At 51.4% G+C, this 24,735-nt stretch overlaps 1 protein-coding gene across 1 annotated transcript in view; it reads left to right on the top strand.

Moving 5' to 3' along the window:
- Positions 1 to 24,735, top strand: part of COL4A2 (collagen type IV alpha 2 chain) — a 172,700-nt gene that overhangs the window by 78 nt on the left and 147,887 nt on the right. Inside the window, exon 2 of the mRNA XM_030314074.2 lies at positions 120 to 174. Coding sequence (XP_030169934.1) covers positions 120 to 174 — 55 coding nt within the window. The remainder of the gene's footprint in view (positions 1 to 119; positions 175 to 24,735) is intronic.

Consider the following 24,735-nt stretch of genomic DNA (forward strand, 5'->3'; position numbering starts at 1 on the left):
ACCTTCGGCCGCGTCCCCGTGGGTCCTGCGCGCGGGGGGCCTTGCGGGTGACCCGGGGATTGCCCAGCCGAGCCGGCGCGCTCATGGCTCTCCCTCTCCCTCCCTCTCTCTCCCTCCAGGTGGCTGCTGCTGGGGACTGTGACAGTGGGGCTCCTGGCCCAGAGCGTCCTGGCGGTAAGTCCTGGGTCCCGTTCACGGGCTCTGATTCGCGGGCAAGAGTGTGGCAGGGACACAGAGTGGCCTCAGCACAAGGCAGTTCATGCGTGCTCACCTAAGTGTGTGTGTGTGTGTGTGTGTGTGTGTGTGTGTGTGTGTGTACACGCGAGCGCGCGCGCGGCCATGACCCAGCCCAGGTTCCCAGAGAGCTGGCCTTCCCCGGAGAACTCCTCAAGTTTGCCTTCCCTTGGGGTCCCCACTTCTGTCGTGTGCGTTACAGGCGGGGGCCGCCCACGAAAGCCAGTAATTTAAAACGTAGCCTGCGGCATCCTCTCCTAAGCTTGAGCAAAACTCTGGCTTCTAGAGGGAAGGCTGTCAGTCACGTGGCGTGGGAGGCACCGGGGTACCCAGGAGAAACGTGTTTGTGGCCTTGGGAAGCTGGTGTCTGGGTCCCATCCTTAGGGGAGAGTCTTCTCCTGCCTTTAAATGAGAGGCTTTGGGGGAGTGGGTGGGGCGAGGGGCGAGCAGGACCAGAGTGTATCCGTTGTAACCCATGTGGGTACACAGTGGCAGAAACCCTGCGTTTTCTCCCCAGTGGGAGTCTGGCCCTGGAACAGCAGGGCTGGGAGGCGCTCAGGTGCATTTAGAGCTGCCTTGCCGGCCCTGGCACTGCACTTGTGATTGCAAATGGGATTTTGTAAGTTGGGTTTAAGTAGTTGGAGCCACTCTTCACCAAACTTGACAGAACGTGGGTCATTGGCAGTCTCTTCCGTTGTGGACACAGATGTTCCAACTGGGACTAGAATCCCAGGGAACACACTGTATCCCCACCCCACCCTCGGCACGCTCTGATAGAATTCCTGACTTCCCAGGTGACTGTGGCAGGCTCCCTGTGTGGGCAGGGTGCACACACAGGACCCTGGGAAGCTGCCTTCGTGGTTTGGTTGAAATTCTGTTATTTTCATCATTCTGTCCTCACGTAAAACAAACAAGGCTTTTAAAGGTGGTGAGCGAAAAAGTGCTACTCCAGCTTGGAAAGAAACTTTAGCTCTACTTTTCTGCTTTCTCCAGTTCAGGACCCGGCCTGGGAAGTCCATAGACTTTCACCAGAACGTTCCAGGCCAAAGTTTTCTTAAAGCTCAAGTCTGTCTGTTTGTCGTCTCCACGTGTCCTGGTTGAGGAAGGTGAAAGCCTAGGTGCTGGAACCGTTGACTCTTATGGTCCTTAGGCACACACGACAGGTAGGACTTGGCCCAGAGTCACGAGTCAGAGTGGCAGACACACTCTGTGAGAAGGAGGAGGACCTAGAAAGGCCACGCTGAATCGTGCTGAGAGCGTGTGCCCTGGTGTGCTGTCTCCACACCCCTTGGCCCTAAAACCACTTTTCTAATACCCTGGTTTTCTTCCTGGGGATGGTGGAAGTCTCATGAGTCTCACGTGGGACTGATCCTAACACTGGTAAGGGCTTCATGGCAGAAGACTGGACTCATAAACGGTGCTCTCCCCTGGTCCCGCAGATCCTGGGCCCCAGTTTCCAGACTTAGAATGGGAAGAGAGCCTCCCTTGCCTGTTACAGAGGCAGGCGCCGGCCCCTGTGCCTTCCTCCAAAACCGCTTAGATGCGGCCCGTTCCCCTGAGCATCTGCCCTCTGACTCACGATGGGACTGAGAGCGTTCACTGTCTGGCCATGCTTCCCAGAGCACGGACCTTGGACCCCTCCGCCCTCCTGGGGAGGCTGGTTCGCTCCCAGTCTAGGTCTTCTGGTCAGGCTTTCTGGGATGGAGCCTGGAGGTGCATTCTACTTGACGCCCAAGTTTGGGAACCACTGAATTAGAGTGTTGGGTAGGGAGGCGGTTGGAGTCACTTGCCGTTTTGAGTCGTTTTACTAGAGGCTTATGGGTGTATACAGTCTTCAACGGAGAGGCAGTTTGTTGTATTCAACATCAGCCCTTCTACTTATTAACTTCTTGTTGACCTCTGGCTTTAGTAGGTATTACCTTGGTTCTTAACGATGTCCATTAAGAAATAGGTCTTCTTTGTGGCAAGTTTATCTCCTCCCCTGTTTGTCTACTAGGCTCCAGAACCCCTGCCTCATTGCCCATTTGAGCCAAGGACTCTTCCCGGGGGAAGGTCAGGTCAGAAAAAAGGGGGCTGCTCTTTTAGCTGGAAGAGCTTTGTAGCAGAAGCGGCTGAAAACAGTTACCGAAGAGAGTAGACAGTTATTTATATGGGCCTACTTGTGGGCCTTCTCCACATGTCTTGGTCCACAGGCCTCATGGGAAACACACTGTGTCTACCTGAGTAGGTAACTATTATTACCTCCAATTTACAGATGAGAAAACAGAGGCACAATGTGTTTAGACAGCTTGCTCAAGGTCTCTCTCTTTGTCAGTGCCGATGCGGAGTTGGAACCCAGACACCTTCCCCACTAAGTGACCCGGGATCAGACTGTAAGTCAGTGGTGGGAACGCTCCTGAGTTTCAGGATTTGAGTCTTCTGCTTTCTCTTTGTCTTGACCGTGACTGAGAGTAAAGCCCACACACTGGTTTCTGGAAAGGGAAATATCACTCCTCGTCCCCTGCTGCTTTGCTCGAAAGAGCGGGAGCCCAGAGCTAAGGCTGTCGGGCTAATGGACCCCAAAGCAGCAGGCTGGAGCTTGGCATGGGGCAAGTGCGTGAGGCATGTGCTGGGTTCCTGGGAGGGAAGGTTCCTGAGGTGGGGCCTTGTAGAGACTTGAAAGCCCTCTGCAGCCCATGCTGAGCTGGTGCTGAGTTGTTACTTATCTCGAGAGATGGGGCAGCAGCCTTGAAGATCTAAGAGCCCGTCTGGTGTGATTCTGGGATGAAGAGAATTCCAGAGAACAAAGGCCTTCCCTGAGATCAAATATGCCGTGGGCCGCGCTGACCCTGCGACCTCGGCTGGGGAGACTGGCTGCACACTGTAGATTCTCCCAGGTATTAGGGTGCAGCCAGGGGGGCCTGGTGGTGCAGGTGCTGTGCCCACCCCAGGAAGTGCTGGGCTCCACACTGTCTTCAGCACCAGCTTCAACCTCCAGGCCCCTTCCAGGGCTCCAAGCCCTGGAAAATTTATGGGATGCTTCTGCAAGCAGCCATACCTTTCTCTCCCCCTCGCAAAAAAAAAAAAAAAAAAAAAAAAAAGCAATGTATTCTGAGGTTTTCTCCTCTCCCTTGGCTTGTCGGTAAGCTATAAAGAATGTGCGGTCCTGAGATGCCTCCAGTGCGCGACACAGGAATCCAGGAGAGCGCTTCTTTCCCACAATTCCCTAGAGCACTAGTCCCATTGTTGGAAATCTGGGCCCCTAAGAAGAAGGGAAATATCACAGGCTTCCTCCTCTGTTTATGGAAAAACAAGCAGGAAGCATGGATCCAGCTCTCTGGAGGCCAGGAAAGCAGACCTCCCTGGGTGGCCGGTATGACTTGGCCACAGTCAGTGACAGGAGGAATTTGTCATAGTGTCGCAGAACTAAAATCGGCCGCAAAGGATAGACACAGGGACACAGCCCTCGCACTGCCTCACTGTCTGTGGGATGGTTTGGAGCCAGAGAGAGGGAGAAAGTGAAAAGTTCTCGAGTAGAAAACAAAGACTTTGCTAAAATGGAAAACACAGAAAGGATGGTCTTTCTGGAGAAAGGATTAAAAAACAATGGGTGACAAGCTTCAACTAAATAGAGAATGTGAGGGGAGTTGGGGCAGTCTTGACTCACAAGGTGGTTTTAGAGCGTCTGTTCTTTTACTCCGAGAAAGAATATTTATCTCTGATGAGGAAGCTTTAGTGAAAGGTCTGTAGCCGCGTCTTGCTATATCTGCTGGGGTCGGTGGTCGTCATCACCGCTGCTAAAGGCTGATTTGGCTTGCAAACCAGGCAGTCTGTGCAGTGGCTGGTGGCCCCCGGAAACCACTGACGACACAGGAGTCTTGGGGGCATGGAGCCCCCACCCCCGCCTGGCTACTAACTGGTTGTTTGCCCCCAGAACAAGTCACCTGACACCTTGGTTCTGGGGCGTGGGGAAGGTGAGGAGTCGTGTTGCAGGGTGCCAGTGCTGGGGCGCCCCAGTGTCCATACACAGTACAGACCCTCCCCTGTGTGCTGAGCTGGCTCCCACCCTTCCCAGCTGCGACCCTGCCACAGGAATGCTTTTCTTTTTTTTTCTTTTTTATTTTTTTTTTAATTATTTTTTTTAACGTTTATTTATTTTTGAGACAGAGAGAGACAGAGCATGAACGGGGAGGGTCAGAGAGAGGGAGACACAGAATCTGAAACAGGCTCCAGGCTCTGAGCCATCAGCACAGAGCCTGACGCGGGGCTTGGACTCACGGACCGCGAGATCATGACCTGAGCCGAAGTTGGCCGCTTAACCGACTGAGCCACCCAGGCGCCCCTAGGGGAACGCTTTTCCAGGTACACACGTACGCTGCTCCAGAATGTGACTTAAATATGTTGGGGCACCTGGGTGGCTCAGTCGGTAAAGCATCTGACTTCAGCTCAGGTCATGATCTCGCAGTTTGTGGGTTCGAGCCCCACGTCAGGCTCTGTGACATCTCGGAATCTGGAGCCTGCTTCAGATTCTGTGTCTCCCTCTCTCTCTGCCCCTCCTCTGCTTGTACACGTGCGCTCTCTCTCTCTCTCTCTCTCTCAAAAATAAATAAAAGCGTTAAAAAATTAAAAAAAAAACATACTGCATTAGACTTTTTATCTTCAGGGCCTGAGAAGCCTCTGGAATTGAGTGAATGGTACTTAATCAGCTGAGATGAGAGCAGGCAGGTTTTTGGTGGTTACCTTTTGCCCCGGTAGCTGAACCCTCAGTTAATAAGACTCTTCCGGGTCAGATAAAGGCCTAAGTGACTCACTAACCATGATGTCAGTGGCTTCTAACACTGAATGAATGAATGAAAAAGGGGATGTCTAGTCTTAGGAGGGGCCCACAAGTTTCTCCAGTCCCGTCCACATGGTCAGGAGTGCACGTCAAAGGAAGCCCAAATCCCAGCAGCATCCCTGCAAGCTCAGCCCCACCCACCGGCTCTGGCCTCCTTGTGCTGGGTGCCCCCCCATTTCCCAGCACTCAGCTGGGCTCCTGGTGCACACAGCGGGCTCTGATGCTGTGAGGGAGGCTGCCTTTCCAAGCAACGGGTTCTTTTGTAAATAGGCTCCCCTAAGTTCAGTGTGGTATCCTGGATTGGATCTTGGAAGAGAGAAAGAACGTTAGTGGAAAAAACTGGCAAAAGCCTAGTAGAGTCTGTAGTTTATCAACGCACTCAACGTTAATGTCTCGTTTTGACAAAACGCACCGAGGTTATCGAAGATGCTGACGTAGCATCATCATTCTTGATGGAGGGTGTGCGGGGACCCTCTGCACTGTCTGTGCACCTTTACCGCAGATCTAAATATTTCCAAGTCAACACCTGCTCTCAGAAGCCACAGGGCAGCCTCCTTGGGCGAGCACACGCCAGGCGGACAAGAATGCGAAGCGGCAGGTCTTGTACTAGAGAGCAGCAGGTGTGGCCAGCACGAGGGAAATAGTGCTCCCATCTTCTCTCCAATAGACTAAGTAACAAAAGGCACTCGTGTGTGCTTGGAGGTACGGCAGAAGCAGCCCTTCCCTGGCCAAGAGCTTCTGTCCCCCTAACTCGGGTGGAGTGCTTTCCAAAGACAGGGGAGAAGAGGCATCCCCGTGGAGTTTCCATGACTCGGTCTGTTGTTGGGGCTCCAGGGTGAGCCACGGCAGCCCCCCGTCCTTGACTGACTGCCCGGGGAGGAAGCCGTCATAGTTCTTTCCAGACCTTGCGGTGGCAGGACAGGTCGGCACGATGGTGCCACTCTCAGAAAGACATTGAGCACGGCTGGCTCACGCCCTGGCCCCTGCTAATTTGTCAGGCCGGCATCCGTAAGCCCTTGGGCACTGCATACGCAAGGAGAGCCCCACCCCCACCTTCCACACCTAGAAAACCCTGTGGACAGCCGGGTGGGAAAGCGGCTCAGCCTGGGGTGTCCGGGGTCCTGGAGCCCCGTCTGTGCAGGCTCCCGGCATTGCCACCGGCCCCGTGACAGAGCTTGGAGTGCCACCAGCCACATCTCCAAGTGGCCATACCTTCCGCTCTAGTCATGGGCTGCGGGAAAGGGCCAGCAGCAAGGATGGCCAGTGGCCAGCTGCTGTCACCTCACACATTAGCCTCTGTCACCACCCTGCAGGAACAGAGCAGCCCCTGGCCCTTGGCCCTGGCCCCTTCTGTTTTGTAGATGCCCGCACACCCTGTCCCCTCGCTGTAGCCCACAGCCCCGTCACACAGAGGACACCCTGCCCCCTTGCCCAAGAGGCAGAGGTCAGAAGGCCTGCACCCGCCCAGCCGGAGCCTCTGTCCCTTGGAAATGAGACCCATTTAGGGGTCTAATTAAAGTGCCCTCTCAGACTGCCAGGACTTAGAATAGCATTAGATATTAATGATTGTAGGGGCGCCTGGATGGCACAGTTGGTTGAGCATCCAACTCTTGATTTCGGGTCAGGTCATGATCCCAGGGTCATAGGATCGAGCCCCAAGTTGGGCTCCATGCTGAGCATGAAGCCTGCTTGGAATTCTCCCTCTTTCTCTGCCCCTGCCCCTCTCCTGCTCTCTCTCTCCCTCTTCCTCTGTCTCTGTCTCTCTCTCTCTTTCTCTCTCTCTCTCAAATAATAAAATTTAAAAAAGATATTCAAGATTTTAAATTATCTTTCATAACCCATGTAGACATCCAACACTTTCTTCACTCATCCTTGACGTAACTGCTGCTGCCACAATCCAAAGTTTAGGGCGCGTTTCGTCTGGGGTTTGTTCACTGATACATCGTTTGCTCCGGGGCCTGAAACACAGTAGGCCTTCAATAAAGTGTTCCAGAAATGAGTGGCGATGCAGTTAGTTGAAAGTGTTCCAACACACCTTTTGGGTGAGAAATAGAGTCGCGGAACAACGAATAAAAGATTATATTAAAATGTAGCTTTTCTCACTGAGGGGTGGGGGGGGGGGTCCCAAATTAAGCGCTGCCCCCGCTGGATAGCACTAGCTGAGTGTGATGATAATGGATGTGTTGATCTGTCTGTGAAGGATTTGCATTTTTTCCTGGGGATTGTTTCAGCCCCACCCATGAAATTCCTATGTTGCTGCTTTTGCCCAGTTCGGCGATCTCCCATGTGGGAACTACAGAAGAGTGGGTGTTCTGGAATTCCATGCACTAATTTTCTGGGACCTGGTAGAAATGACGTAACAATATGTCTGCATGTCGAGCACTCTCGGATCTGTGACTGTCTTTGTGGAGTAATGAGGGCCCCAGGAGAACGGAGGACATGCTCCCTGGGATGCCTCCACGGCTCCGGCTTGTCCGTCAGAGGACAGACAGGCTGATTAGCAGTGGCGGTGCGGTGACCGCGCGCTGGTGGGAGGGAGAACGCAGGAAACCGGCCAGTGCCACGGGCCCTGCTGGGCACACTCCCCTCCCCCTCTGCTCGCACCCGGTGGCCTCTGGCTCCAGGTTGGAGAGAAGGAAGGGGCCCCTGGGAGGGCTCGTGGGATCTCCTGAGATCAGAAATCAGAAAGAGGGATCCCCGAAGGTGCTCCCAGGGCTCCAGAAACCCCAGGAACAACTAAAATATCCCAGAAATACAGCAGCCACTGACTGCTGGTCACATCAGTGCCAGGAACTGAGCTAAGCCACCAACACACAGTACCTGCTAAATGCCCACAGCACTGCGATTGCCCCACTTTACAGGTGTGCAGACTGAGGCACACCCAGGTGAGGGCACGTGTCATGGCCAGTAAGCAGTGAGGCTGGGAGCGAAGTCCAGGACTTGGTTATTCCAAGACCTCTGCTCTCAACCACTGTGCTAGGCTGACAAGTCCCTCGTCACAGAATACGAACACGTACGCAAGATACACACAGCGTGGGACACATAAAGCATACGTATGCCCATCACGTGGGAGATCTGTGTGTCTGCTATTTATCTGCAGAGAGTATGGATGGGTGATAGATGTAAGTGCTAGCTAGACAAAGGTGATAGAGACAGACTAGATACAGATGTAGATTGATTGATAGACTGATGGGTGGATTATGGACGTAGATGATTGATAGGTTACAGAGAGAGATGGATAGATAGGTAGGTAAATAGGTAGATGGACGATATGGGTGGAGTCAGACAGATCATGGATAAACAGAGAACAGTAGGGTACACACTCACACACGCGGCCGTGGATACTCCTGCCTCCTTTCCCCACAAGGGCTGCCCAGCGGAAGGAGGGGGGCATGCCTGTCTCTAGGGAACTGTCAGGCAGACCTGTTCTTTCCAGGGGCCCCTCTGCAGAGAGGCCGGCCCGTGCGCATAGGTGACTGAGTGGCTTGTGGACCCCAAGAAGCGGACTGGACAGGTGGCAGTCCAGACAAGGATGACCCAGAGAGGCCCGAATGGGCAGCGGGGAATCCCAGCCACAGACAGAACTCCTGGAAATCTCTTTCTCCCGGTCCTTTTGGAGATTCCAGGCCGTGGAGGCGTGTGGATGACGGCTTTGTAAAGCGGGGAGGGTCGCGTAAGCACGGCATTATCTCCAGCAGATGAGGAGGCTATGGGGAAAGTGTTAGCCCTAACTTGGAGAAGGGTTCACTGAACCCTCCTGGGGAGTAAGGGCCCTCCTCAAATTATGCTGACTGTGCAGAGACCCCTGGACCGCAGTGGAATGAAGACAGGGTCCCTTTCTCCTGGGTGGTGCCAATTCCCGGCTTTCACGGCAGTGTTTTCGTTCTGATCCTCCTGCATTGAGTTTCCCACATGCCACCTGGCAGGCAGGTGAGGTCAGTCAGGCAGAGCTGGAGCTTCTGGGGTCGGGGCCAGTGACCAGGAGAAGTCACTTCTCCTCTCTGAGCCTTTTCTTCTGGGTAAAACAGGAATGTTGGTAACCATGGTGCAAGGTCGCGGTGAGATGGTTTTTGTGTAATTCGTTCACCAAGTGAATGTGTTGGATTGTCCTGGGAGCCGTTAGGTACATGGATCCTCCCGGGGGCTCAGGTCTGGGTCCAGAGTGAGACAGGCCAGGGGCAGTGGATGGGGGCGTTCAGAGCACAGTGGGGGTGGGGGGGGAGTTGTCCAACTGTGTGACAATGTTTGAAGTTGAATATGCCACCTGGGATCGTCCCCGCTTAGAGAGGAAGCTCACTGTGTGAGACAAAGTTTCCCTCTCCTTTGGCGAGTAGGCCTTATGGTAACTCAGATCCACACGGTTGTGGTCGTCAGCAAACCTATAGAAGGCAGACTCGAGACCCAGAGCCGTGGTCTGTTCCATGGCACGTGGAAGAGAGAGTGGGACCGTGGTGTCGGTTTTTGCAGAGGAAGGCCAGCTTGGGTCTGGAGTTCGAAGTGTGATCTGCTACTTCCTGGCTGCACGACTTTGGGCAAAGCTACTGAGCCTTCAAGCTTTAGCTGCTTTTCTAAAGCTGGAATAAAAATAGTTCTGCCTTGTAAGTGTGCTCTCAGGGAAAAAGAAATCGCATATAAAGATCTTAGCAATTTTAGCCTTGTAGGGCTTGATAAATGCTGGCCAATGGCTACCTGGCTTTAGGATTTTTTTTTAATTAGGGGCACCTGGGTGGCTCAGTCAGTTACGTGTCTGACTTCGGCTCAGGTCATGATCTCGCCGTTCGTGGTTCGCACCCCATGTCTGGGTCTGTGCTGACAGCTCAGAGCCTGGAGCCTACTTCGGATTCTGTGTCTCCCTCTCTCTCTGACCCTCCCCTGCACACTCTCTCTCTCTCTCTAAATTAAGTAAACATTAAAAAAAATTTAATTAAATATGGGTGGGTCTTCTTCCTCAAAACATGAAAACGTGAAGCCACAGAAACAGGTTAAGTGCTATGAGAATCTGGGGACAGAACAGCTGTTGCCTCACTGCCCCCACAGGGCGCTCTCTGACTGGGGCCTCCAAGGCAGGGGACCGGGTCTTACCCAGCTCACAAGCTGAGACAGGGGAGAGGTGGGCTGGGACACCAGGCCAGCAGGGCTGAGGCATACAGGAGGAATCGTGGGGAGTAAGGTCCACATCTTTGGCGCTGAGACCCCACCGTGTTCACACAGCCTGGCGGGGAGCAGCCGTGACCCCAGCAAGTGACCTGTGGACACCAGAAGGCCCACGAGGTGACACAGGCATAGGGGCATCTTCCCAAAGCCTTTGGACAGTTGTTTCCATTTTCTGGAGTTTGATAAATGTCAACGAAGGAAAGAATTTTAATTTTAATCAAAGTTAGGTCAAGGTGTAACTAAATTATTTCCAGAACGAATGGAAAGACTTACAAAGAACATTTTGTTCAAATAATTCTGAGACCCAAGTATAATTTAACAAAGCAAGAAGACTCCAGAGATTTGGGTTTGGCGAGGCAGCATAGAAAATACCCAGTAAAATCCGAGGATAGGGTTTCTCTCTTGGAAGAGCCCAGAGATCCCCCCTGCCATTTCCTGGCAGGGTGGGCAGGTCACACAGACCGACCTGTTTCCTCCTGAGCGCCCAGGTGAGGAAGGCCAGGGGGTGGAAGGTTCCAGCTGGGAATTTCACGGAGGAAGCCCACCTCCTTCCCTTTCTTCCTTACTTAGTCATTGTCCTAACATTGTCCCAACTGTAACAACCTCGCAAGTTACAACACAGCGCCAAGTTGGGCCCAGATCGTCTCCTTCCGATCTGAACGCCACCTTCGTTTCCTGCTTATTCCTACCAGGTTTCGTGGGGCCCCCCCACCCCCCACCAAGACAATCTTAGCTCAGACAGGATTTCCTTCATCTTAGTCACCAGCTTTTATGGTCCAGCCTCCCCTTCCCGTTGCAAAACAGGGAATGGTAACAGCAAAGAGTCTGAAATGACTTGTCGATCTCATGCCAGCACGGGGAGACATCAGTTTTTGTATGTGCTGACCCAACAGCGAGATACCAGAGGTTGGAAAAAATAAATGTATTTCTTGCCGCAGCGAGCCTTCTTCAGCCGCCCGCCCTTGGCTGTCATAAAACTGCAAAAGGGCAGACACACTCATTTTAATTGCATTTCGAGAAAGCTGCAAAGTTTAAACAAAGAGGACAGTCGTAGCAAAAATCATTCATGTTGAAAATGAAGGCTCGTAAATGCTGACATTTCCAGGTCTGGTTCCCACCCTCGCGGAACACACGCCCTCAGGGCACGACAAGGCATTTCCTGGGGCTTCGAAGGAGAATGCGGTCCCCATCTCCTCCTGCTGAGAGTTCTGGGAGGATCCTCAGCAGCTCGGTTATAGGAACCATGCATGGAGCTGTCAGATACGCTCTTGGTGGAAATGGAACCTGGCCCAAATCACTGGCTCCGGCTACCTGCACAGGGCAGGATGTGTGCACAGAGCAAGCAAATTCAGTCCTTCACACCTCCAGCCCCTGGAAGGGGTGCCCATGCTGGCTGGCTGGCTGGCCCCGAGTACCAGTGGTAACAGCAAACCGCTCTGCTTTTCCGTTGACAGGAGATGACAGACAAAAATTTTCCTCTCCCAACTCACATCAGTGGAGTCCAATCGGGAAAAAAAGAGTAAAATTTCTCTTTTTTTAAGTTTATGTACTTATTTTGAGACAGAAAGATAGAGCAAGCAGCAGGAGGGGAAGAGAGAGAGAGAGGGAGGGAGAGAGAGAATCTCAAGCGGGCTCCAAGCTGTCAGGGCAGAGCCCGACTTGGGGCTCGAACTCCCAAACCGTGAGATCATGACCTGGACGAGATCAAGAGTCAGACGTTTGGGGCGCCTGGGTGGCGCAGTCGGTTAAGCGTCCGACTTCAGCCAGGTCACGATCTCGCGGTCCGTGAGTTCGAGCCCCGCGTCGGGCTCCGGGCTGATGGCTCGGAGCCTGGAGCCTGCTTCCGATTCTGTGTCTCCCTCTCACTCTGCCCCTCCCCCGTTCATGCTCTGTCTCTCTCTGTCCCAAAGGTGGATAAACATTGAAAAAAAAAAAAAAAAAAAAAAAAGAGTCAGACGTTTAACCGACTGAGCCACCCAGGTGCCCCTAAAACTTATCTTTGTAGATTCTAATTTTTTTTTTTTTCAACGTTTATTTATTTTTGGGACAGAGAGAGACAGAGCATGAACGGGGGAGGGGCAGAGAGAGAGGGAGACACAGAATCGGAAACAGGCTCCAGGCTCCGAGCCATCAGCCCAGAGCCTGACGCGGGGCTCGAACTCACGGACCGCGAGATCGCGACCTGGCTGAAGTCGGACGCTTAACCGACTGCGCCACCCAGGCGCCCCTATCTTTATAGATTCTATTTGATTTCTCATCGGTGCTCCAAAACGTCTCCACCAAGCTCCTGTGCTCTCCTAGATCTAAAACTTTGCTCAGAGCAGGTCTCCCCTCCTGCTCATATGTGTATGCACAATTTGCCTCTGGTTTCCCATGAAAGCAGGGACCTGGGCCTGGCAGGGCATTGGGATCCCCGGGCGAACTTGTAAAATCCCATACTCTGAGTGATCTGTTCTGGGCTGGGGCCAGACATCCACATTTCCACCTCTGGATTAAGCAGCAGTCCTCAAGGGGCTGGAGAATCTTCTAGAACGCTGGAACCCATCCCTCCCCAGGGTCATTGGGATTTATAACAGGCCCTAAGAAGACTATACAGGAATTCCAAAGCCCATGCAGAGACTGACTTTGCCCTTAAGACCAAGACAATTTGCTCTGCTCCCCAGAAGCTCTGGTCCTCCAGTCCTGGGCTCTCTACCTGCTGAAGGCAGCCCCCATCCTGGGGACGTCCCACCCAGTGCACCCAGTGGGTACAATTCACGCTTCATCTGAGCTCCCCCGGTGAGCCCGTGCTGCAATTTGGGGGTGATTTCTTTGCTCTCCAACCCGAGTGGTACCTAGAATAAATGACTCACTTTACTCCAGGTGTAAGATCATTCAGGCTCACTCCTGATTTTTCTTTTTTTTTTTTAATGTTTTATTTATTTTTTTAAGACAGAGAGAGAGCATGAGTGGGGATGGGGCAGAGAGAGAGGACTCCCGATTTTTCTTGAACCCAGAAACCCCTTACCTGAGATGTAAAAGCAGATAAGAATAGTACTGACTCCTGTCTAGAAGTTCTAGAACACAGAATGGATGGACCCTGATAACTCAACTGGAAAGCGTGGTTCTCTCAGAACAAATCTAACCCGGAGCCGTCTGCTTCTGTTTGTATGAAAACCGGAGCAAAAGCCAGAGCAGTGCCTCAAAGGAAAATAAGTTTGTTTAAAAGAAGATACACAAATATTTCATCCATGTTTAAGATTGCCTCTTTCTCCTTTTTGCAGTACCTTTAACAAATCTGTATTCTTCCAGCTCTTGAGTTAAGGACAAAAGAGTGTTTATTCAGGGAATATTTCTGCCTTCGTGGTGGTTTTTCTTCCTCATTGGGTTTAATTAACTAAAGTCCGTAAGAATAAACATAGGAAAAAAAGGCAGCCTTGGTGAGGTTTCCTTTATTTAATTCCTCACATAAAAAAAAAAAAAAAGTATTTTTCATCTGTATTCTTTCTGAGTATTGTAAAAATTGGGTAAATTTCTTGAAATAAAAAGTAAGGTCTTGGTACATGATTCACATATCACATACGTCACAAACATATAGTGTTTGTAAAGTAATCACTTGAAAACAGTCTTACTGATGTCACCTCGGATCTCTCGTATACATGGTACACACCTGTGTTGACTCTTGTACGTTTTCACTGTGATATGACACACGCAGCATGAAGCTTCCTGTCTCTACGTTTTCAAGTGTACGGTCAGTGACGTCCAGCCTGCTCCCAGAGCTGTGCAAACATCACCATCCGTCTCCAGAACGTTCTCATCTCCCCCAGCTGAACCTCTGTCCCCATGACATGGTAACTCCCGTCCCCCCTCCCCCACCCCGGTGACCCCCGTTTTGCCTTCCGTGTCTGCGAGCCTCGTTTGCCTGTTTCGGGGACCTCGTGTAAGCGGAACAGTACAACGCGTGTCCTTCGGGGGCTGGCTTACCGCGCGCCGTGACGTCCTCGGGGTTCACCCGCAGTGCAGCCTGTGTCCAAACGCCCTTCCTTGGTGAGGCTGAATAACGCCCCTGTGCTTTTTAACCTACTGTTTCAGAGCTCAGTGTTGTCGTCTTGGTTGGTGGCACCAGCGGCTGGTGTCAGGCTCAGAGGAAGTGACTCACAGCTCAAACCAAAGGGGCGAGTGGGCAGGTCGGCCGCGGGCTCCCGTGCCTCCGTCTCTCAGACCCGTCTCCCCACGTGGCCTGCCTGGCTCCCTAGTGGCCCCTCTCCTCTAGCCGTGTGGCTCGCTTTCTGGCACATGTTGGTGGCGCTGTGACCCAGCGGGCTGCGGGGCATGCGGGGTCAAGTTTCCTCCAGGCCTGGATATGCAGGTGTGATGATGCTCGTGGGTAAGGCCTGGTCTGGGGGGGGGGGCAGATGTGGGTGTCACAGACCTGCTGAGACCCGGGGGCTGCACAGGCTTCCTCAGGAAGGCGTTAGAAAGTAAAGCATCAAGACAGAGAGCCAGGAGGAGGCCCAGGAGGAGCTGCACCCAGCAGCCCAGAGGGGGGCTGTCTCCGGGGGGCAGCGGTCAGGCCATCACAGGCCACCAAGGCTAAAGCCTTGTCCAGGGTCACCCGGCTGCAGGCCCCTGGCCCCTCTCTCCATGCAGTGCTGGGTCCGGACGTGGTAGGTGGGGGAGACCCCAGGATATGGAGCAGTGGGGACACTGAGCCTAAATCCCTCTTACCCGCATCTGCCTCAGGTCACTGGAGTGGACTCTGGGCTCCCCGAGGGCCCAAAACATGTGTCCTCCCCAGCACAGGACCCTCACAGACGTTCTGGGGGATTTTTTTAAATGAATGTGGCATTTAACCATTCCATAGGAAGGCTTAGCATGTTTAAGACTTCTACACGCAGGAGGCTGGTGACGTGATCAGAAGGCTCCCGGCCACCCAGGGAAAGTCAGCAGAGTTGGAGGGAGAAGACCCAGACACAGGTGGAAAGAAAGTGGTCTTGGGGCACCTGGGGGGTCAGTTGGTTAAGCGTCCAACTCTTAATTTCAGCTCAGATCTTGATCTCACGGTTCGTGAGTTCAAGCCCCAAGTCAGGCTCTGCGTGGACAGCGTGGAGCCTGCTTGGGATTCTCTCCCTCCTCCCACCCCTCCCCAACTTGTGCTTTCTCTCTCTCTCTCTCTCTCTCTCTCTCTAAGATAAATAATTTTTTTTAATTTATTTTTTGAAGTTTATTCATGTTTGAGAGAGAGACAGAGACAGAGCATGAGCAGGGGAGGAGCAGAGAGAGAGAGAGGGAGACACAGAATCTGAAGCAGCTCCAGGTTCTGAGCTGTCAGCACAGAGCCCGACGTGGGGCTCGAACCCACGAACCGTGAGATCATGACTGAGCCGAAGTCGGACGCTTAACCAACTGAGCCTCCCAGACACCCCTTGCTAGTATTTTTTCATGTGTAATTTTTTTTGAGAGAGAGAGAGAGCATGAGCAGGGGAGGGGCAGAGAGACAGAGGGAGACACAGAATCCGAAGCAGGCTCCAGGCTTCGAGCTGGCAGCACAGAGCCCAATGTGGGGCTTGAACTCACAGACCGCGAGGTCATGACCTGAGCCGAAGTCGGGCGCTCAACCGACCGAGCCACCGAGGCACCCCCCAAAACAAATAATCTTAAAAAAATTTTTTTTAAGAAAGGTGGCCTTTCTGTCCCCCTTTCCAGTGTTTGGGTCTAACCCGCTGAGCCCCAGCTCCCCCATTCGATCAGCGTCCCACTGCTGAATTACCCCTCTGTCTTAGAGAAAGTGTCGACCCTAGAAACCCGTGGCCAGTCCGCTGGGGCCTGTGGCGGGGTGGGACCACGTGTCTGAGGCTTGCTGGCTGCTCTGGGGTTTCCAGTTCTGCCCTCTGTGGCTGGGGAGCTGTGAGCAGGCCATGACCCGATGCCCAAGGGGAGGAGAGGGTCAGAGGGGCGGCCACCTGCCCAGAGATGGCACCAGATGTTGGCAAGAGGGTTCCTGGCAGGCATGGTGCTGTGTGCTTTTTATTCTTTTTGAGTTAGCAATACCAGGCTTGTGTCTTTAATTCTTGTTCCTCTGCCATCACAAAACCTGGTTTTGAGATGTGGGCACATCAGAGAAGCTGTGGGGCAGCCAGGGCCCCCCCCATGGACAAAGCTGGCACAGGTGTCTCCGGGGCATCGTGTCTGATCACCTCCACGGTGCTTGAGGGAGGAGGGCACACAGACGCGCGGGGAGGAAATCCCAAAGGAAGGAGGCCTTCCTCTTCCTGCTGCAACCTGGGCATGACCCCGGGAACCCCGGGAGTGCAGGGGCCGGGTCCCGGGTGTCCCGAGTCTCCAGTGCCCAGTGCAGGGCTGAGCGGGGTGGCTGGGCTCTGAGTCAAGGACAGACAGGCGGAAGAAAGTGGGAAAGACAGGAGTTCTGGTCAGAACGGACACGAAGGGTTTGGGGAACTTTGTGTTCAGAATAACGGCGCAAATGATTAGGTTCAGCGCCAAAGGCACATCCCTCAGACACACACAGCTGGGGTCAACTGACGGGAGTTCCTCTGTCGTTGGCTTCACTGAACTCAAATCACTGTGTAAAAAGCTACTGGGGTGGACAGACGTTGGCTTATCTGCAGAGTCAAACTCACGAAAAATATGCTTCCACTGCAAGACCGAATGCCAGCCTGCTTCATGGCATTTCTTTTTCTTGAGCTTCAGGCCCAAGGGGGAGTCAGGCATGTGGCCAATGAGCGGTCTGTGGGCCGAAGTGAACTTTTTCTTCAGGGCAGAAGTTGGCCAGTGGCCTCCTTTGTGCTTGCAGAAACTTGGCTTTGTGGTCTATCAAGGGTAAGAGTGCAGAAAATGGACCAGTGACCAAACCACATAGTCGAGTGGAATGGTTGGGGGGCCATCATTCAAAGCCTCCACTTGTCATCCAGAGTCGCGAGTCCCTCCCTGCTGGGCCCATGACAGTGAGGTAGCTGATGGGGAGGGGACTTGTCCTCGAGGTTACTCTCTCCTATAAATGCTGGTTCCCTACACAGAGTCCAGCAGGAGGTGATGCCTCCCTGCCTGTGCACCAGAAAGATCCTTGATCCCGGCCAGGTCTGAAGAGCCAGGCCAGAGAACCATGTGTAGGCTCCAAATCTGATCCAGAAGTTTCAGACCAGCAGGCCTGGGGGACAAGGCCCCACATTTCTAATGCACTCCCAGGGTGTGGGGTGCAGCTGGTCCCGGGACCACAGCTTGGGTAGCAGGCCCTGGAAGATGTCTCCAGAGCCGTGAGATTCTGTCTTCCCTTTGAACAGGGGCTCCCAGTAACCAATAGCATGTATAACCAGGGCTCCCGTGCCCCCAAACTGTTGTACCCAGCTCCTGAAACATTACAGGGAACAGGCTACCCTGGCCTGTGCAGGCGAGTTTAGAAAGTCATGGACTTGAAAAACCTCATTTTCATCTGCTCTGCTCTGCAAGGGTTAAGGAATTTCTCTCTTTGAAAAACAAAACAAAACAAAACAAAACAAAAAAAAAAAGCATTTTATCTTTTGACCCGCAAGTCCAAAGCCTCTGCAGTCATGCCCTGCCCGAGAGCAGGTCTGACCCTGAGCTGGCCAAAACAGCCTGAAAAGCAGGTCTTCTTAGTATGAAAAAGTTTGAAAAGTGTAACCAGGGGTATACACAGTGAGCAGAAACCATTACCTTCCTGGAGAACTGTTTAGAGACCACCGCTGGAAACAGACAACAAGCCTCCCACTTCAGGGAGGGCTTACTCGAAGCCTGTTTCCCTTTGAAATGAGGCTGCTGGCACAGCCCCCCCCCTCCACCCCCGCCCCTGTTATCTTTCTAGATTGTTCAGGGCAGCTCTGCTTCTCATGGAGTGACACTTGATTTTCCCTCGCGATGGTCAGTCATGCGTTTGACCATCTCTGGGTAAAGCATCTATCAAACGGCATCCTTTGGAAAATTCCATGTAAGACAACTACATATTAGAGATAAAAGCAAAGATTAAGTTCTTTGAGGCAGACGTCTCATGTAAATGTCTACAGGGAAAATGGCTCTGGAAGATTAGTGCCTCAAGGTGGAGAATGCTTGCTTGGAGCAAGGACCAGGGCCACGCGGTAGTATGAAGCTCCCCGCTGCAGACTACCTCTGTCCCATATGTCTTCCTTCAGACCCTGCGTTCCTGTCGGCTGTCTTCTCTCCTCCAACTTGTACTTTGGTTTGTCTGTGGGAGGGGGACATGATGAATGCGCCCATCCCAAACCCTCACCTTCGCTCATTTGCTTAGAACTTAAAACTCTGCCCATCCCCCCGAGGTGAGCATCTGTGACCTCAGAGTCCGGCCCATATGCTCCAGGTCGGGCTCCATCAGTCAGGAGCCATGATCTTGGGAAGGATCTTTAGTTTCTTGACACCTCCGTTCCCTTCTCTGGGAGGTGAGCTCATACTCCTCTCTCTGTGCTGCTCCACGGACCGTCTTCCATAGCGCTGGTGGAGCGCTGAATGTGGGTCCGCAGGATAGACACCCTGCACGTGCTGTGATTCCTCTACCTTGTCACCACTTGGACTTGAGCGTGTCCCCTCTTCACATCTCTCCCTGGTGACAGCCCGGTCCCCTGGCTCCTCCACGCCCCAGTGTCATGGAGCCTTGGCCGGAAAGTTCCAGAAGGTTTTGTGTCCAGGTAGCTCCTTCAATGGCCACAGGAAGTGTCTCAGGTGGACCGCTGGTGGACAGCAGTCATTTGCGTTTTCACTGACCCCATCTGCATGGTCCCCCTCTCGGGCTCCTGTGGCTTTAACGGTAGAGGTCACACAGAGAAGGCCACATGCCACACCCAGGCTCTTCCTCGGGCCTGGCGGTTCCCAGCACCCCACACGGGTCCAGCTGCCTCCTTAGTGATACTTACTGTATTGGGTCATGCCCGGTGGGATCTGTCTCCATCCAGCTCTTGAATCCTGATTCAAGAGACAGTCTATCTCTCCCTGATTGTCAGCCTGTTGATAGCAATGTGAGAATAATACTGTCTCAGCCTGACTGTTGAGTTACTGCTCAAAAATCCATGAAACTCACAGTCGCAGAGGGCAGCTCCTAAGTCAGCTGGAAAACTTGACCAGTTTGGGACCGAAGAAACTTGACCATGGATGGATAATAAGCTTGGGTTCAAGGTGCAGGCTTGCTCAGTGTCCCCCCGACCTTGCCTTAAAAGTTTGAAGCTGTGTTCACTTCATCACTTGCAGAGTCTCAACTCAGATGCCCCTGCCATCTTCCTACATACGCGCCCCCACCCCCACCCACTTCTGCTGGTCCCCCTGGCCCGGCTGCCCTCATTCCAAAGGACCCCGTTTTGGCCACCCCTGTGGCTTGCCCTCGGGAGGGCTCCCAGCTGTCCACACCTTGGCTCTGCCGGCTACTGAACTTGGATAAGCTCCCTTCCCTCCACTGTTGGCTCACTGCCTCACTCAGAGCCTCACCCACCCCAGGGCTCAGCACAGATTGAAGACAGACTTGTCCCCGAGTCACTGACCGCGGTGAATCCCAGCCAGAAACAACTGCTACATCATGCTGCCACCCGTCTGGGCACGTCCATCCTAAGGTCAGCTTCAGCCCGCATTTTGCATTTGAGTCCTGTTATTAAAAGACCAGGAATTGAGAGTGCTTCAGGTGACCCCTTAGATAGCCGCAGGTGACTTTTAAGTGCATGTCTTTTCATACGCGGAGAGCTGGTGATGGGGTGTCGGGTGGAAAACCGGGAGGTCCTGCTTGAAGTGGCTGGTGTGCTGATCGCAGAGAGGCGTCCATCCCGTGGGTGTCACCAAAGCTCTGAAATCCTCCCAATAGAAGTGACACCCGCCAGGACCCACGCCCGGCTAATTCTGTTTTCGGAGTTAGCTAAGACCCTTGTTTCAAGCGAAGTTTTACTGTTTGCTATCGTCTTTTTTAAATCACCCTTTAAAACAACATTGTGACCAGAAACAGCTTTTCTCGGTCACATACACAGCGTGATTAACTTCCCAGAGACTTAGTAAAGTCTAAATAGATTTGTGTAATATTTTCCTGAAATTTTACGTGTGGAACAGAGTCAGTATGCTATGACTGTTAGGTAATACTAGAACCATAGAGTATAAATCGTGTACCATACACCTCAATAATCTATACTAATAATTATGATTTTTGTCTTCAGTTGAACTGTATGGTGGAAGGGGTCTTCAGTTAGTATGAACAGTCTTAAAAAAGACAATCAAGATGCTTAATCTGCTTATGAAAACACATCTCCTTGAGGCGCTTCTGAACTGCTCATTTACATGTACAAAATATTCTGTCCCTGGGGAAGTGTGACAACCCAGCAGGAGAAGCTGTCTGAGGTCCATGACCGCTTAGCCCAACTGCTGTCATTTAAAAATCAGTCCGATTTTGTTTCTCTTTTCAAGATTCCCCAATCCAGACTCTTTTTTTCCTTCCATCTAACCCTTCTACAATGAAATGAAATTAGTCAAATTTTTCTCTCCAGTTTGACATTGAAGAAGAAAGAGCCAGACGAGGCCTATCAAGTTTGCTGAAGCAAGTGTAGTAGAAGTGAGGATTCGCCTATTAAGCATTTTATTATCTTTCTCTGTTACATTCCTCTCTTTCATGAAAATAAAACACTGGACTTTCAGAAGAAACTGAAGGTGCAGACATGTTGAGCTCAGTGTGCTGACAGCACGTTGGATTAAGATTTGGATTAATTGGATTAAATGATTGTATCTTCTGAAGGATGATACATAAGGACATTTGTCTGTGGAGAGTTTATGCTAGCTGCAAAAGGGCAGAAGCGGGTTGTACCTTAGGGACCAACTCGTCCAAACTTCTCTTAAAGATGAGGAACCTACAGCCCAGAGAGGTGCAGACACCCTCCAACCGGCACACAGCTGGCTCCCGGTGGAGTTGAGAACCCAAGCCCTGGTCCGGTGTCAGCCTTAATAAACTAATGCTGTCATCTAATTTCAGTAATTAAGTCATTTTACATATTAGATCATTTTTTGAGTAAATGACATGATTCACTGTTTTTAAAGGCTTATTTTGGGAATGGTGAACGGAATATCCTACCAAGCCAAAACCCATCGATCTTCCGAGAACTATGTCATGGAACAAAGTTCATTCTCCTTTGAGGCCCCATATGGCAAAAGTGAACTCTTCTACTTTAGCACAATGCATACAAAGTCAAAGAGATAAGTAACAAAATGCAAGAGAAAATTAAACAGAGAAGCTCAGACCTTGAAACAAGTCACTTATTTAATCCCTGTGGTATCAGATTTTGTAAAGGCTAGTGGTTTGAAAGATACACGACATTTAAAATAATGTAAGGCACCACCCCATTTAATCTTTTCTCACTCTGCTCACATCTAAGAACAATGCCCCCGCCTGACATCACCTTGAGTCAACCTGAGCTTTGATTTCTTGAAGCTCAAAAGCCTGAATTCCTGAGAATGCCTCATTTCGAGAATCCAGAAAGCTGAGTTGTGACTCATGACATGCCAGGGCTTTCTCAGAGGTCCTAGTCAATGGTGAGGACGTGAGGAAGGGGCCACTTTGGGATGGGTGGTACCGAGAGAGAATAGATCAGCCAGCGGGCGGCCTGCCGTGTGGTATGGTGTTCGCAGGACGGGGTGATCTCAGTGGCCCTGCACACAATAGAAAAGCCTGCCCCCTCGGCCTTGTTGCTGATACTTTATATTTGCCATAGTTCTTTGTACTGTTCCGAGCAAAGTGTCATAGCCATTATCTCCCTTAATCCTGATAGCAGCCTTGTCAATAGATGGGACAGGTGCACTCCTCCCTATTTACAGCCAAAGAAGGGAAAGCACAGAGGAATTCAGGAACACTCCAGCGTCGCTAGGTTGAGATAGAGCTGGTGTCAGAAGGCTTCTTTTGCCTGAAAGGTTGGTCCCAAGCAAGTTATTCCAAATTCACGTAGCTCCGTGGACACCCTCATTTGGTAATCTCAGTCACCCCAGGAGAGAAATGGGGCGCTATTTTAACAGCCACAACACTGGCAGGAAAAGAGAGAAGCGCGCAGTGACTTCCCCAGGGACCCCCAGCCAAGTGCATAATTCCACAGTGAGATCACGAAGTCTAAGGATACAGTGCTATGAAGCCACCTTGTCAGCAAAGCCAAAGATGACAGGGTCATTAAATATATTGCTTTAAGTTGCCAAACCAACATTGCGTTGTATTTTGTTCTTCTGTGAGTGTGAATTACTCTGTGTAAAAACCAGGAGCACTGTAATAACCTTTAATGAAATGTGATAGGCAAGAAGTTTCACCATTAGAGATTTCAGGGCTTTCCATGGTCCCTTTAACTGAGAATGGAACTTGATTTTGTTTTGCAAATCACTCTTACAGCTGCATGACTTCATCTCAAGCAAGTCAAATAAAGGAATTTTCAGTATTATAACGGTCACTAAGCAGACAACTGACGTGTCAGCGTTTAGAAGGGGTAAGGTTTCTGGGCGAGCATGGAAAGATACTGCCGTGACACGGTGTTTTACTTGGGTGGCTTCATTGTGTAGGTGGGTGGCGAGTTGGAACGGAGCTGGGAGGTGTTGGGAGGGGGTGGGGGTAGGACCGTGCCAGAGCCTTCCCAGCCAGAATGTCAGCCTGATTGGGGCAAATCCCCTGAAATCTATTGAGACCCCTTATCTGCTTGTTCACAATTCACGTAAGCAACTCTGAAAATTTGGCTAAAATCTCCTCAGGCCGATATTTCTGGGATTCTCTTATGGCTCAAAGCAAAGTACATATCTGTGTTTTTCCAGGTTCCCCTATGGGACGTCCACCTTCCTCCTGAACACTTCCCCGAGGTGCGCGGTCCTCGGACCTGTGGTAGAGGGCCTCCCAGGCTGTGCCTTATAGGGACCATACAGGGAGAGGGCTTGGCCCTGCTCCCCCGAATTAAAGACCTCCTGTTGGATGCTTCTGCTAAGACCAATTAGTCTCCCAAAGAGCAATTAAGGAGAGTTTTCTACCAACCACTGGCAGCAGGATTGCCCGTCTTGACCTATTTTGGCTGACTGATTCCTCTCCGCATAGTTGGGTAATCAGGCTATTAGGGTGTTTGGACTCTTCCCCGCCAACATTCCTCCGTGGTGTGTCTCATATCTTCTCAACTTCCGCGTAAAATAGCTACTCATCAAATGCTATTTAAACATCCCTGGGCACTCAGATTCTCTTGGGGTCGGTAATAGTTTTTGCTTTCCACAAAGCTTTTTACAAGTGGAAGTGGACTGATACTGGTTTCTTCTAGAAAGACCCCAAAGCTCTTAAACCATCCTCCAAAGGTTAGCTTGAACATTTTACACTGGACCTAAAATATACCACTAAAACCAGGTGATAATGCCAGGCCATGGCAGAGTAAGAGATGGGGACATGGGACGTTGTCTACCCTGTATCTCTATGATGGGTTTTCCGCAGCAGCCCTCCGTCTTACACCTGTCAGAGATCTCCATGCTGTTGAAAGAGGGAGAAGCCATCATTTCCCCTGCTTGTGTCAATGGCAGTCAGAGGCACACACAGCTAGAGCCATGAAGCAGTCCGCTGGGCTCAGCTGCCTTGACCCATGGAACTCATGCCTGACCCTCACTCGTCCACCTTGACCGCCATGGTGGGAGATGGGGGCAGGAACACGTGCCAGCAGCACACACACACACACACACACACACACACCCCACCAGCTCTCACATTCAAACCACTCCCAACCATGGAGCCAAGTTTCTGAGACCAAGGGCAGTAGGAAGGTTGAAGCAGTATTCCAGAAACTGGTTCAAAACCAACAGAAGGTAGTATCTCATATTTATTCTCACAATGTGTGTATTTCCTGTTGACCAATGAGGTCAAGCACAATTTGTGTGTATGTATTGGCCATTTGCATATTCTGTCCTGTAATCTGCTGGTTGGGGGTCTCATGCCCATTTTTCTCTTGGGTGCCCCTGTTCATGAGGACTTGGGAACTCTTCATCTATTGTAAATGCAAGCCCCTGTTTGGTTACGTGTGTTAAAAACGCTTTGTTCCACTCAGTGGCTCAAGTTTTCTCTCTCTTAATGATGCCCTTTGACAAGCTGATGGCTTAAATGTAGATGTAGTCCCACTTATTCACCTTTTTTATGGTTAGTGCTTTCCCAAACTCATTTGCTAATTCCAAAAGTTTACTATAGATTGTTTCGTATTTTTCGATAAATGCGATCACTTTATCTTTAAAAGATGGCTTTACATTTTCCTCTTGGTCCTGATACCTTTTACTTCTTTCTCTCATGCCTTGTCATACTGCCTAGAATACATTAGCAATATTAAACCAGGAAATGCTTATGAACATGGTCACCAGAAGGCTTCAAAATGGATGTTAGAACATACGCAAGCTATTTTTGGAACCTAAGCTCACCTTCCAAATTGTATGATCCCCAAGATAGCTTTCTGGACCATCTTCCAAGAGAAAGTGCCATTGGAAACGATATTCCAAGCCCTCCTCATCTTTAATTAGGCTTAGAACAGAGAGCCAAACACAGAGAATAAACCAGGAATTAA

The sequence above is a fragment of the Lynx canadensis genome, chromosome A1 (assembly GCF_007474595.2).
Source record: "Lynx canadensis isolate LIC74 chromosome A1, mLynCan4.pri.v2, whole genome shotgun sequence".
NCBI classification, from domain to species: domain Eukaryota; kingdom Metazoa; phylum Chordata; class Mammalia; order Carnivora; family Felidae; genus Lynx; species Lynx canadensis.